General features: G+C 38.5%; 1 protein-coding gene across 2 annotated transcripts in view; it reads left to right on the top strand.

Moving 5' to 3' along the window:
- Positions 1–15,382, top strand: part of TMTC3 (transmembrane O-mannosyltransferase targeting cadherins 3) — a 57,414-nt gene that overhangs the window by 13,271 nt on the left and 28,761 nt on the right. For both annotated transcript variants that reach the window (XM_075012145.1, XM_075012155.1), the window contains 5 exons: positions 2,378–2,596; positions 6,334–6,433; positions 7,265–7,380; positions 11,903–12,075; positions 14,102–14,354. In XM_075012145.1, the coding sequence (XP_074868246.1) occupies positions 2,378–2,596; positions 6,334–6,433; positions 7,265–7,380; positions 11,903–12,075; positions 14,102–14,354 (861 nt within the window). The remainder of the gene's footprint in view (positions 1–2,377; positions 2,597–6,333; positions 6,434–7,264; positions 7,381–11,902; positions 12,076–14,101; positions 14,355–15,382) is intronic.

Here is a 15,382-nt window from a genome sequence, read left to right as displayed (position 1 = left end):
GATCCACTTCTTATGTTCTTGCTTATTTGCTTCCCCCCACCCCCAGAATAGCATATGTTTAATAGGTTGTGAATTATGCTAGTTTTTAACCTGTGGTCCTGATTTGTGTGTTGTATAAACTCTTTGACTAATTGACAGAGCCTGCTGCAACAAAATGTAAACTATTCCTGTATCATCTAACATGCTTTTTATTCATCCAGTCTTATTTTTATATTAGGTCTTATAGAATCTGATCACTACCCAAAAATTAAAAAAAACAAAACAAAAATCCTAATAGTGGACTATACTATAAAATGTTTTAAGAAATAATTCTCTGTCTTTATAGCAGTTGTAGGCAACTTTCATCCTGTGGGCCGCATGCAACCCAGGGGAGTTCTGTGTGTGGCCTGTGAGACATTTTGATTACCATTGTCTATGCACAGGATTACCAGCTTCCACTTCTGTTTGTCTGTATTGGTGTGGGTTTTTTTTTTTTTTTTTTTTTACTACTCATATTACTAAAGTGACATGCACGTAAAGCAAAAGCACATGAAGTGAGGTGCATGCTGATTGCACACAACATTAACTGTTAGAACCATGCACCCCCTCTGTGTTCAATCAAAGCATTGAAATGGTTCAGTTGGCACACCCTGCAAATTTTAGGTACGCAAACACAGTTAGCAAAATTGCCTTATCCTGGGAGATATATTGGTTATGACAAACATGTGTAACATTGAGAGGAAGGAGGGCCGTTAATGTGGCCCACACACTAGCCTAGTTGCCCATTGTTGCTCTAGGTCCCTCAGTTAGGATTTGGGACTTTCTTATTAACGGGAAGTGTGAGGATGTAATACTGTAAATGTGTTTCTACTAACTACTGCCTATGTTAATACCAATTTGGTGTTCTTTCCAGGCAAAGTTACTAATATCCTACTTCTTGTGATTTCACGGTCGTATGTCAAATCTACAAACTCATATATCTAAGGAAAATTATAAAATGTGCAAAAATAATAGGAAGTCCTGTGGCACTTTACACACTAACAGAATTTTTGGAGCATAAGCTTTCATGGGCAAAGACCCACTTCGTCTTTGCCAACAAAAGCTTATGCTCCAAAATTGTTTGTTTATAAGGTGCCACAGGACTTCTTGTTGTTTTTGAAGAGACGAACTAACTCTGCTACCCCTCTGATATTTATAATAGCTGACAACAATGCCAACTCTCAGGAATTTAGATATAGTTCTCATAAACTGAACATTCAGAATATAAAACTATAAAATGCATTTATCAAACAGATAAACTGAAATACTAATTTTAAAAAAAAGTATTTTTAAGACACAGCAGAGTAGATGCTATAATTAGCATAGATGATAATTAGTAATAGAATACACTTTTATTTTCACTTTTCTGGTTAAAACATACCATTACGTGTATGCCAGAAAAAAAAAGACTGGAACTCGGAATAATGACACCAATCTCTCATTTACGAAAACACAAACAAGCTCTGAGCTTTCTATTGATTCCCCTGGTAAAATTATTTAAATAGTGTTGTTAATATATGTGATGCTAATCTTGAGAGGTACTGGGCTTTTGCAGGATTAGGTTGTTTTGTATGCTTTTGAGTAAGCAAACCTCAATCCTAACTCTGTAATTAAAAGCATTCCTTTTGTCATTGGGTTCACCATGAACTGTCTATAAAACAAATATATTAATGATTGTGTGTTAACTTTCCCAGTGCAACAAATATACTAAAATACCAGAGTAATCGTAAAGGATATGTTAAATAGAGGGTTAGAATAAGACTGGAAAAGTGACTTCTTTTTCCAAGGTCCAGGAATTAATAATAGACATCTAAAAAGTCAGCCCAAATAAAACAGTGTTTTAAAAAACTAAATGCATTTCAGGTCTTGCTTATTAGACTGAAAAATAGGGCTTTGAATATACATTCTAGAATTCAGAAGAGTGCTTATGAGGGCCAAATAAAAACGTAGGTAGATACAGACTTTTCTCATATATCAAACTAATACATGTATTAATATTTGAATTTTACTTTTATATTTTTGGCCAATTTTATTAGGGCTTTACTACAGCTGGTGTTCTACTACCTTAAGTAATGGTTCAGACCATATGCTTGAAAAGTATACAAAGCTGATTTGGAAGTTGAAGAAATTGTCAAAATTAACTCTTTACATTCTTAATTTAATTGTGCCTGGAATTTTAAATGAATGTCCCTCTTTACTTTTTGCTCTCAACTACTGTATAGTGCTGCTATGAGCTGTTGTCCCATCTTAGGTGCATACTGGTACTGGAAAAAATACTTGTGTATAGTTTAATGTGCACTGGGATTAAAGACCATGTATAAGAGTAAATTGATTATTATTGTGGTTTATTTCCCTGTAGGAGAGGAGTCATAAGTCATACAGACCTCTTACTGTCCTCACGTTTCGTTTAAACTACCTGTTCAGTGAGTTAAATGCAGTTTCTTATCACCTTCTAAATCTGGTTTTTCATGCGGTGGTTTGCATCATCTTCCTCAAGGTCTGTAAGCTTTTTCTGGATAACAGAAGCAGCATAATCGCATCCTTGCTGTTTGCAGTACACCCAATACACACAGAAGCGGTAAGTGAACCCAAGATGGACATTTTTCATTCACTTATTAATATTTTTGGCTTAATTTAATTTGTATGTGCACGTTGTAGCTTTTAACAATATTTTTACTGCTGTGTATAAGAAAAAGTATCAAATTGAAATATGCATTTTAACAGTGAGGGTTTGACATGGCTTTTGCTGTATGTACAAAGTAAGTTGCACAGTTTAAATCTGTCCCTGTTCAGTGGAGTCAGAAAATCGTGGCTTGCATTAAATTACTTTTGTGATCTCAATCCAATTCCTAGTGGACAAGTAACTGCATTGCAAAACAAATAACAAAATTCAACACAGAAATAATTCACAGTTGTTACACAATGGTCAAGGATGGTTCAAATGGCTCTAATTCATTTTACACTAAGCTCTGCAAGGATTAGGTAGTACACTTTGTCTCTTCTGAAATTGTTAGTGGAATTCCACTCCAATTAATCAGTCATCTTGGCAACCTTTCTTCATTACTGTACAGTCATCCCAGCATGGCCTCGTTCTACAAGCGTGATGTGACAATGTGATTTGTGTGTGTTTATCTGGAATGTACACTAAGACCCTTAGAAACAATGATTGTTATACTAAATCAGGCTAATAGTTCACCTAATCCAATGTCCTATCTTTGATAGCGAACAGTACCAGAAATTTGAGAAGGATGCAAGAATTTGCATAGCACAGTAGGGTCTCAACATTTGCTTGGGTTCTGTGTTGAGAATCCTTGCAAATGTTGAATTTTCCGAATACTGTATGGTAGCCGCTCCCACCTGGGGCCCGGCTGCTGGGGCTCCCTGCCCTGAGCCCTGGGGGGAAGCGGCGGCTGCCGGGGCTCCCTGCCCGGAGTCCTGGGGAAAGTGGACACTCATGAATAATTGAATTCCCAAGCCTTAGGTTTGCAAATGTTGAGACCTTACTGCATACTGGGCCCGTTTCCTCTTTTCAGTTTTGAATGATGGCTTTTGATTTAATTCATTGCTCCTTTGTTCTCATATTATGACGATTTCATTTGGTGCACCCCGTGGAGTGACTTCATGCTGTTTTATTTTCTTATACCTACATCGTCGTCTTTTAATCATTATGGAAGTATTTTCACAGCCACATTAATTATCCATCACTGGGCTACTTCTAGTTCTGACACTTGAGTAATCACTGTCTATCTTGTGTCACACAAAAACCATAAATTTCATTTGTTGCCAAGAATACCTTGTGTACATGTGTTTTTTATTGCACTTTTACTGCTTTATCCATCCAACCTTGTAGGTTGGTAATGTCACAGCTTCTTCTTTTTGGAGCAGAGCATCTCTGATTAGCTAGCATCAAATCTGTTTCTATCCCAGAGATTTGTAAAACAGCCATATGGTATTTTGTAGACATATTTCCAATTAAATTTTTGCATAGATTGAGTTTCCAAGATGACATTATTCCTCAGACTCAAATAACCCCAAGAATTGTATTTGTGTCCGGAATTCTCTTTAAGTTGCCCACTTCTGAAAATGTCTTGAATGTATCTTAGTCTTCCACAACATTTTACACTGTAAAAGTAGTATCTTCCATGTATACCAGAAGAAAAAGCAGTCAAGTAGCACTTTAAAGACTAGCAAAATAGTTTTATTAGGTGAGCTTTCGTGGGACGGACCCACTTCTTCAGACCCATAGCCTGGCTATGGTCTGAAGAAGTGGGTCCGTCCCACAAAAGCTCACCTAATAAACTATTTTGCTAGTCTTTAAAGTGCTACTTGACTGCTTTTTGTTTTGATAGTGTATAGACTAGCACGGCTTCTTCTCTGTTACTATATACCAGAAGAAGAAACTATTCCTTTTAAAAGCATAGTTAAACTAGATTTTTGTCTTGTTAAATCTTTATTTATTATTTTAGAAGTGTATCGTGAGCCTTAGTGCCCCAAAGTGGGAAACACATGTTTGTGGAAAATAATATTTTATTTATATTTTTTGTTCTCTTTGCATCCCCTCTCAACTTCTTGAATTTGAGAAAAAAAATTCAGTTGGTTTTGAGTCCTCATTACATGTTTTTCAAAGGAAGGCATCGTATTAAGTGTCTCAAATATTCAAAACTTTAAAGACCTGTGCATTCTTTTCCAATCATGCACTTCCATGCTGTTGCATGTCCACAGGTCCAGTGCTCTTGCGTTGCTCTGGAACAGTCCCTGGGAGAGGGATCCTTTAGACTGTTAACCACCTTTCAGGGTCACACTGTCTCACTGGGGTAAACCCTTTGGTTCTTCCACCTTCTGGAGTCAAACCCTGGAGTCTTCAGCACCCGTACTTGCTCATGGATCCCCTTTCAGTGAGTCCACTTAAATTGGATAGCTAGGGAGGTCTTGTATGCCCAAAGGAAGCAGTATATCCCCAACTTCCTTAAACCTGAATAACTCTCAGGCAGCATTGTCAAAGCAGAAGGGTTTATTTGATGTCATACACAGCATAGAAGGTTATTAGCATTGTGAATGGACAGCTACTACACAGTCCAGCTGAGTTACTTTGACCATCCAGAGCTGCCTCCTTGCCCTAGTCCAGATGCAACTTTCCTGCTTGTCATGGATCACCTGTGCCCAAGGTCCCCTTTTCTGTTCTTTGTTCTCATTCCTGGACAAAAACAGGTCACCTGGTCATCCTCCTTAGCTTTTTGTTCTCTCTCTGGCTAAAACTCACTCGCTTTCTGCACAGAGCAGGGTCAGCAGTCCCAAGTAATTCATCGCTAGGCATTGAATCCCAGGCCATTGCCTTCTGGATTTGTCATAGGCGTGGGGCACAGAGATCTCACTTGGATTGTACAAAGGATAAGCCACCTCTTCTCACCACCTAAGTAGCCCTCCAGCACTTTGGGGAAACTGAGAAACACACAGAATTACCAGAAAGTATTTATTTCATTTTCTTTTCTCCACCCTTTTATTAAATGCTTCATTTGTGTAAAGGTTAACTTATCTCTCATCCTTATGCTAGTTTTTATTAATGGGTCATAATATGACCAAGTCCATCAGTCTATAATTTATCACTTTATTTCACTGGGAGGTGATGCATTGTATTTTGTCTTGCCTATGTACGCACCCTTCTGTAGTGCATAGAAGTGATGTCCATACCTTAAAGTTACACCATAAAATTACAATAGCAATAAATGTAGAGTAAGGGTCCTGCTACTGTCATGCTGCACAGTGAACTCACATTGAAATCATATGTTCTTTGCAGGAGTTATTCATAATAAACGAGAAGTCCTGTGGCACCTTACAGACAAACATATTTTGGAGCATAAGCTTTTGTGGACAAAGTCCCACTTAATCTTTGCCCACGAAAGCTTATGCTCCAAAATATCTGTTAGTCTCTAATGTGCCACAGGACTTGTTGTTTTTTGAAGATACAGAGTATTTCAGCGACCCCTCTGATACTTATTCATAATAAATACTGAAGTAATTTAGTTGGTAAATGGGTAATTCCAGACATTTACCACATGAGGGCACTTGAGAGCTGTATATATAATTATCAGAAACTGGTGGAAGTAGTTAAGTTCCAATCTGATCTCAGTTATATTGGTGGGGGGCGAGGGCAGTTCTAAGTGAATTCCACAGGAGTTGCACTTGCATACCTGTGGCAGATTCAGAACCTATTTTATTCTAGTTTAGTTCTATAACTGGCTTCTAATTCCTGTAATATGAGCAGTTTTCAAGACCTAATTCTGTTTCGTTTTGATTTTTTTTCTCTTCCCCCATCAGGTAACTGGAGTAGTTGGCAGAGCAGAACTTTTATCATCTATCTTTTTTCTAGCTGCTTTTTTGTCATACACCAAATCTAAAGGGCCAGACAACTCCATAGGTAAATACTTAATATCATACATACATAAAGTTTTTTAAATTTTACTATATTGATTTCATGTAGTAAAATATAAACATAAATATTCCAATTAACCAGTTAGTCTTAAAGTAAGTCATGCTTAATTCAGACTGCTGGTACCTTGGTAATATCATAAATAATACTTTGTACTATAAAGTGCCTTTATGTGAGGATTTGAGTGCTTTACAATCATTAACTTAACCATAGAACTCTCTACTAATCTTTATTAGTGATTCAAGATTTGACCAAGTCAGTGTCTGTAATTGTATCATTTTATTGCATTACTGATGTGATACATTGCTTCTTTATCGTGCCTGTATACACAGCCTTCTACTTTGTACTTTATATTTTCATTTTTAAAGAGGAGCATGATTTAGAGTAGTAAGCTAATGGACTTTCTGACCTCAGTTACAGATTTGGAAGTAGAATTTAGGAATTAAGCATCAGTCCTTTGTTCTCACTGCTGTAATGTTTGGAAATTTATTAAAGTTGCTCAGAAAAGTGGTTTTTCAACCTTTTATTTGGGAACAGCAACAGTGAATCACAGCCACTGGAAGCTGAGGGTGCGGGCATTCCTGCAGACACTTAACGTAAACAAGCTGTCTTGCAGCTGGCGGGTGGATTACCCTCAGCAGCCATGTGCCAAAGGTTGCAGACCCCTGTTGTAGATAAACTGCAACCTAATAGGGATCTCGTTAAAATACTGGCAAGTGAAAACTGTAGATAGGTAACTTTAGTTAGGCAAATGATATTGTTCACATGCTGTGTTGTAAAATAGTGTATTTTTATAATATCTGTCCTTTTACATTTCAGTGTGGACTCCAATTGCATTGACAGTGTTTCTAGTAGCTGTTGCAACCTTGTGCAAAGAACAAGGAATAACAGTGGTGGGGATATGTTGTGTCTATGAAGTATTTATAGCTCAAGGAGTAAGTAATTGTAAAAATTTCTATTGTAACTATTTCCATTGTCAAGCAGATTTCTCTGCAGTATATTTGTAACAGTTTTGTAAACAACCATCATATGTATGCAGATTGAGCATTTTGTCTGCTGAAGCAAATGCTGTTTTTGAGATTTTGAAAAAATATTCATATGTGCTCCCTCGCTATGTCATATTAATACCTACTAAAACAAGTTCTTTCATATGCAAAGATAATAGCAAATGTAAAAATAAATTAAGGTTTGACATCTCTGAGAATAGAACAGTACTTCTGGCCTTTGCAAGCATCTATATAATGTGATTAAAGTTTAGGGCACATGAACATTAATTTGCTTTTTAATTCCTTTATGGGAAATTAGAGAGGGTACTTTCTAGGGAGACTTTGCCTTCACATGTTAATGAAGTGAATGTGTTCTAGAGTATCATATTTGAATCTATTAGTATTTAGATTTTTGGGACATATTATCATTCTGCAAAGTCTGGAGTCATTTTCTAAACAAATACCAGGTTTAATTTACTCTTTGAAAGGATTTTCTTTTTTTAAATTTGTCCGCACCACCACCAGAAGAGCAACGAAATAACCCGTCAATTGCTGCCACAATCTGGCTCCAGAAGTCCTACCAGTCAAACCACCATAAGGTTATGAGAAGCAGAATTCTGTACAAGAGACTGTTCTCATACTTCAAGGGAGAGTTTGACCATATAGTCCAGAATGACATGCGTCATCCACAGTGTCTTCATCCTCTACCTCAGGTTGACTATACAGAGGTCCTGGAACAAGATTGCACATCATGAGAGGTAGCAACTCAGCTGACCAATGCCAAAAACACAGCCTGAGGAAAAAATGGCATTCGCTACAACCACCTGAAAAAATGAAACCCCAGCTGCCTGTTGTTAACTGCCATTTTCAACTAATACAAACAGTTCTACTGTACTCCGGGTTCCTTGAAGAAGTCTATGATGGTGGTCATCTACAAGAAAGGCAGGTGAGATGACCCCAGCAATGGAAACCCTTCTCCATCTCTCTGGTCCACTGTGTACAACCTTTATACCAGCTGCCTCATGGATAGGATCACAGAATTGTTGGTGAACAGAGGAGCTACCCATCTGCTCCGTACAGTAGGGCTTCTTGTCACGCAAAGTCAGGTACAAATATAATTTCTTTGTTCAGATGACCACCCACACAGCCAGGAGTACATGGAGGCAGAGTGCCAGAGGGTGTTTTGACTTGGTTAATGCTTTTGGATTGAAGTCCCACCAGCACATTTTCAACATGTGTTTGAGATGCCTGAAAACTTTCTTGAGCTAGTCCAGGAAATCTAAGAAGGTTGTACCACCGCTATCCACTCCAGGGAAGGAGAGGGACCTGAAATCTTAATCTCCAGTGGCATGAAGTAAGGCTGTCCCTTCAGACCCATTGTTTTCAATCTAGCCATTGAGGTGCTCATTTGGGCAGTGTCTAGTAGTCTAGATGGTTTTGAACTGTGTGTGAACAGTGCAAATATCCAGACCTACATGCACAGTCGGATGACCACAAAAGCCTTCAACCTATGGTTAACATCACCAGCCAGGCTTCCAACTGACTGAGACTCTGCTTCAAAATGAGGTAGTGCACATCCTTACGTATGAAACTGCATCACCTGGACCTACATCTGTGGTGAATCTATGATCTTCCTTGAGGACGAGCAAACATGCCAGCAAGCCCATGAATTTCTGCATTCAGCAGACGTCTGAAGGTATCATCTCAAAGATCCTGTGAGAGTTGGCCAAAACACCTTCCTAATCCTGCATATTTCATTCATCCTGAGGGGATCTCCTGTGGTGAAGAGACTTCTCAGTAAGGTAAACAGCACCTTCAGACAGCTGGTAAAGAAGTGGATATTTCTTCCCCACAATGCCACCAGCAAAATGGTATACATCTCACATAGGCTGCATGGTGCCAGTGTCCCTCGAATGGGTGATCTGTGCTATGTTGCCATGCTCACTCATGCCTTCTGGCTTCTGATCTGCTGGGAAGCTATGGTGAGGAACACTGCAGAAAGAGCTGTTCAGGATGCTGTCAACTGGATCACCAGGACTCTTCCAACTACCTCAGCAAGTCCCTGGAAAGCAAATTTGGAAGAGTTGGGGGGAGACTCTCTTCTTCACTCTGAGCTTTTGCCTGCAATGCTACGCAATGGCTGGAGAAGCATGTTGGTACTGTCAGAAGTGGTGTGAGAAATGCCAAGAGCTGGGCATCCACATGCTACAGGTGAAGAACACGGAGCACACCATCATCCCTGTAAGAGCTAGCACCAAGCTGGAGAGGACTCAGAAGGATGTCATCCAGTGCCAGTACACAGACAACCTGAAATGGAAGCTGGACCAGGGCAGGGAATTTGAGGTGATGTGAAAGTGGGATGCCAGCAACTGCTTTCTTCTTGGGTCCAGCTTCACCTAGTTTCCTGAGTTGGGCCGGAAGGATGAACCTCAAGTCAACTATGTACCTCTGAATGGAACAGTCCACCATAGAAATTGGGACACTCAATGAAGGAAAGGGCATTTATGCCAACAAGATGCTATCCCACATCCTGTATATCTGCAGGTCCCCCTCCAGAGACTGGCAGCTGCAGCACCATGCCATCCAAGATTGCTTGTTCAGAGCCATCCCAACACCTCCCAGGAAGGTTGCCATAAATCCCCTCATACCTGGAACAGGCAGCTGTGATCAGAGAGCTGCATCACCAGCAAGGACCAGAAGAGGATCATGAGAGGAGACATAATGGAGTCCTTTGAGAACAGGACACCTGATCTTCAAAGCTGGAAAAATACAACCCACTAGCCAACACCTTGAGAGCTAGGGGCAATGAGGTTCAAATTCATGCTTTGATCATTAGAGCCTTAGGTGCATGGGACCCAGTAACAAGCAAGTGATGAGAGTATGTGTCATTGGTCAACACTGCACTTAGCTGATGTGGCAACTGATGGTGTTGGACACCATTAGGTAGTTGAGGGAAATGTACCTGGAACACATTGCTAAATATCAACAGTATCAGGAAGGACGAGCTGAAGTGCCAATGAGAAACACAATTTGGAAAGTAACTCAAATGCTTGCCTTATGGACTGTGTTTTTGAGTGGACATCCTGATGTACATTCTTAACTACTGAGGGACAATCTCCACTTACTGATATATTTGCTTTCCACAACCAACTCTGTATGTAACTTTTTATGAGTGATGTACCTAAATACTTGGATGATAATAGCTGCATTTTATAGTTAAAATTACTCATCTAAATTTGGCTTATTGCTGAGTATGTGCTATATGTACCTTTTGACTTTTAAAACAAAGCTTGTATTTGTAGATAATTTAAGTACTATACTCAGGTGTACATACACACTTTTGTTAACCTGTGTATTATAATTTTTAATACAGTAAGGTCTCAGACAGCGAACTCAGAATAGGTGACCCTGCTCTTACTAGTCGGACCCTGACCCCACGCCCCGGCCCAGTTTAAACCACCTGCAAGCGGCTCTGGTTCAAGCTGACCCCGCCACCCTGCATGGGTCCGGCGCAACCCCTGCTGGCTTACAAGCTGCACCCCTGTTCGCCCCACAGTGAAATGCTATTTTCACTTTCTGGTGACCTGTAAACAAGAAGTAGGCAGCATTTTCTCTTACGGATAAAAACAAACTCATATCTGAATGATTGGCTGAACGAGTAGGACTGAATGGACTTGCAGGTGCTGATGTTTTCCACTGTTCTATTTTTGAATTCTGGTTTTTTTATGTGATTCTTCATCTAAAAATGCAACTGTTTGTGATTGAGATTGTACTACAGTATTTCTATGAGATGAATTGAAAAATACTGTTTATTGTAAGTGTTAATATTTCTAATAAAAATAAAGTGAGCAGCGCACACTTAGCATTTTGTTTTGTAATTGAAATCAATATACAGTAAACTTTCATATCTGGCATTCTAGCACCTGTAATTCTCAGATAACTAGCATATTAACGATAAGTAAATTTTAATTATGTTTTCCGTAAGTATAGTATAGTGAAATTAAATACAAATAAATACAGCAAATATAGTAAAAGTTTTGTGTCCAATACTACTGTAGTTGGTAAAGAAAGTACTCTTCGTACATTTTTGTTTGTTTTGTAATATCTAATCTTGTTTTTCTTAGTGTTATGCATTGCAAAGTATGCCTCTCTATTATCCAGAATATTTGAATATCTGGCCACCTCCCAGTCCCAGGGCTTCTGGGTATGAAAGAGTTTGCTGTCTTTGAAAACACAGAAATCTCCAAAATATTTAAAGTATTAATGGTATTCTTTTATGTAACAGCGTGATTAATTTTTTAATTGCTTGACAGCCCTTAGTAAAGATTTAAATAATAGACAGGTAGTCAACCGTCACTTCAGTAGACACTGTTAATCCCACTAGAATAAAGCTCATATTGGTAAAGTATAGTGAATGGTGATTAAACAAGAGTGCGCTGTATGATGACATAAAGCATGTTCTGTTTTCTAGTATACTTTGCCTATGCTCTTGGATGCTGCAATGCAAATTCTGCGAGGGAAAGGCAGCATTCCTTATTCTATGCTCCAAACACTGCTGAAGCTTATTGTTCTGATGTTCAGTACACTGCTGCTTGTTGTCATCAGAGTCCAGGTCATTCAGTCTCAGCTTCCAGTGTTTACCAGGTAAAAAAACAAAAACAATTTGAATTTTTTGTTTTGTTTTTAAGAGCTAGTAATAGGTTAATTGGCATCTTTAAGTTACAGTTTAAAAAATGGTAACAAAATATTTTAGATGGTACTTACATGTAACTTACTTTAATATTACCTTGGAATTCACATGCGGTATTATATGTGTCTTTGGCTGTGTCTAGACTAGCCCCCAGCTTCGAAGGGAGCATGGTGGTTGGGGTGTTGGGAGATTACTAATGAAGTGCACATGCAGCACTCCATTAAGCTATATCCCCCCGCAGCAGCTTCGAAGTGTGAAACTTCAAAGAGCTGGCTTGCATGTAGCTGCAAGTCAGTTACTCCCTTTGAGGAGAAAAGGAACTTCGAAGTATCACGGGCACTTCGAAGTATCCACAGCTACACGCAGGCTGGCACTTCGAAGTGTCACGCTTCACAGTTGCCATGGGGGAGATTTTGCCTAATGAAGTGCTGCATGTCTACCACAGCACTTCATTAGTAATCTCCCAACACCCTAATTACCATGCTCCTTTTGAAGTTCGGGATTAGTCTAGACACAGCCTTTGAGAAAGCAATCTGCTGTTAAGCAACAGAGTCGTAGCAGTAGCTAATGAGCACTCATTGCACAGTAAGAACAATTGGTCACTAGTCTGTTCAGACTTATAGGCAGGAGGTGTGAAGCATTTTCAAGATTTTTACCCACAATAATTTAGTGTGTACAGTAAGTAGAACTCCATTCTTTCATTTCTAATACCACTCTCCATATTCATTTCTGAAGATCAAGCATCAGTACTTGGTCTGCATTAAGCCTATTGCATCATCTGAAATAACTGGAAAAAAAGACGCATTATTCCATGTTTAGATGAGACTATTTTCAGTTATGCACTTTGTAAGAGAGTAACTTAGATGTGATTTTCTTTGAGAACTCTTAATATAAAGTAATCTGAATAAATTAAATGTTTAAAGCTAAAATATTTAAAATCTGATCTTTTTTTTCCATTGTTTAGGCTGCACTTTGTATGTCAGGTCCCATCCTCCAAATTTTTAGCCCCCATGCTTAACTTTAACTTCAGTGAGACTACTCTCATATTCAAAGTTAAACATCTGTGCCATCTTGATTAGAAAAAAGGCTGTGTAAGCATAATGTGACTGAAACATTAGGATGCAGACTACCATATTTGAAGCTGTGCTATTTGCTTCTTTTACTCTAGTTTTGTAAAAGTGTGTGTGTACATATTTATAAATCTAAACTATCCTATCACTGCTTCAAACATATTAGCATCCAGTTTATTTTATACCAGTTTAGTTGTATTTTAGATTGCAAAGTTATTTTTTTTCTTCTTGTGAGTGTGCTAGTCTGTGCACTAACATTTCGGTTTGAATAGAAATACAGCTCAAAACAACATATACTGCTGCAGTCAAAACAAGATAACAGAGGAGAATAAAGACGATGTTTAGTGAAACCAGAGATACTTGCCACTCATGTAATTTCCATTATTGAAGAGACTGCTGCTTTACTGTAGCCAGAGTTTAGAAGACACGTATCCTGTACTATTAATTTAATTCCTCTTACTGTTCATAAACTTAGAATTCTGTGTCATTGGTGTGATAGGTACATATGGTACTATTTCCCATGAGAAAGTAGGCCTGAATCCTTATTATGGCCAAGGACTGCGTGCAGCAAGGATATGTAAATGCCTCTGTGCTAGGTCAGTTGGGTACCATCCGAGCCCCCTGAAGGAACTTAGAGCAGCCTCAGGATTAGTCTAACTTATGCCATCTGCCAGTGGTCTTAGGGAGGTGATATGGCAAGTGTTCATGAACGCCCCAATCAATTTGCCTTTCGTGTACTGAGCACATTATAAAACAGAGGTAAAATGACTTGGGAGTAGGATTCCCATACATGAGTGATGTTTTAGGTCCAGCATCTGGCAGTCGTGTGGTACAAAATGACCACATTTCTGTGCAGGGTCTAAGCTGTGCCTCTTTAAAACTACAATTTTGTTTTCTTTTTCTTCTTTAGATTTGATAACCCAGCTGCTGTAAGTCCCTCTCCTGCAAGGCAGCTGACTTTCAACTACCTCCTCCCTGTGAATGCTTGGCTGCTTCTAAATCCCTCAGAGCTATGCTGTGATTGGACAATGGGAACTATTCCACTTGTGGAGTCTTTCCTAGATATAAGAAATATCGCCACCATTACATTTTTTTGCATTTTGGGATCTTTGATTATCTTCAGTCTCCGATACCCTGGGGATTCCTCGAAGACTGTACTGATGGTAGGAGTGCTGCATGTTTTTAGTCCTTTGGATTACAGTGAAGTAGTAGTTTCTGAAAGTAGTGGAAAACTGGAGATTTTCTTAATTCTTCCTTCCATCAACTTCAGCACCATTTTTAAGAAACAAAAGGTCTTTTCCTTGTAAGGAAACCATGAAAATTGAGATTCCATAGTTCTAGAGAAAATAATCAAATTCAGAGAAAAAAACATTAACAGAATTTTCACTACAAATGGTTAAATGGTACAAGCTTATTTTAAAGAGGCGTTTTATTTCTAACATTTAAAATATCTGTTTCACTATTTGAAACATCTCTTTTTATTATAGAATGTTCTTTGCAAGTCTCCTCATGTAGCACAGCTTCATACACTTTTTTTTTTTTTTTTTTTAAATCCTTTTAGCTGTTAGAATTCATGCCAAAGAATCAGTGTCAAAGTGCTTGGAGCCCACTTTACCAGAAAATGGGGATGCATTACTATATATTGGATAGAATTATCTGTCAAATACTACAACATGTAAACAACACAGTAGATCAGAAAACTGCTTCTAATGTGTTGTCTTCTGGGATACTAGTTCAGAAAACTCCTCATACTCTGGGTGTAGGTGATCCAGCTAGCATGAAGAAACATTGATTTATATAACCTCTAGAATATTCCATTTTCAAAACTTGATCAAAGTAGCCTCTACCATGAAGCTTTCTTTACATCCGAGATATATATCCTTTAAAAAGCCACCCAACTCATTAAGTAAAATGAGCAAACCTAGTCTTGTCTGGTGATACCAGTTGCAATGTAGATATACTTTGCTCTGATGTCTGAAAATCTACAGTATAACTAGTCATCATATTACAGTAATACTGAAGGTGGGGAAAAAAAGAGATTTCATCCATCTGGTAGACAGCAAATGTGTGAGAAAGCCTTTATTATCTATGTAAGCTATACATGCTGCCTAATTGTTTTGTTGTCTTTAATAAGCCATCAAAACTGAAATTCTTTTCACTAAGTGGCTCATATTGAAACAAAGATTCAGTG

This window comes from Carettochelys insculpta, chromosome 1, assembly GCF_033958435.1.
Source record: "Carettochelys insculpta isolate YL-2023 chromosome 1, ASM3395843v1, whole genome shotgun sequence".
Taxonomy (NCBI): domain Eukaryota; kingdom Metazoa; phylum Chordata; order Testudines; family Carettochelyidae; genus Carettochelys; species Carettochelys insculpta.
Note: the sequence above shows the minus strand (reverse complement) of the source record. Positions and strands in the feature narration are given on the sequence as shown.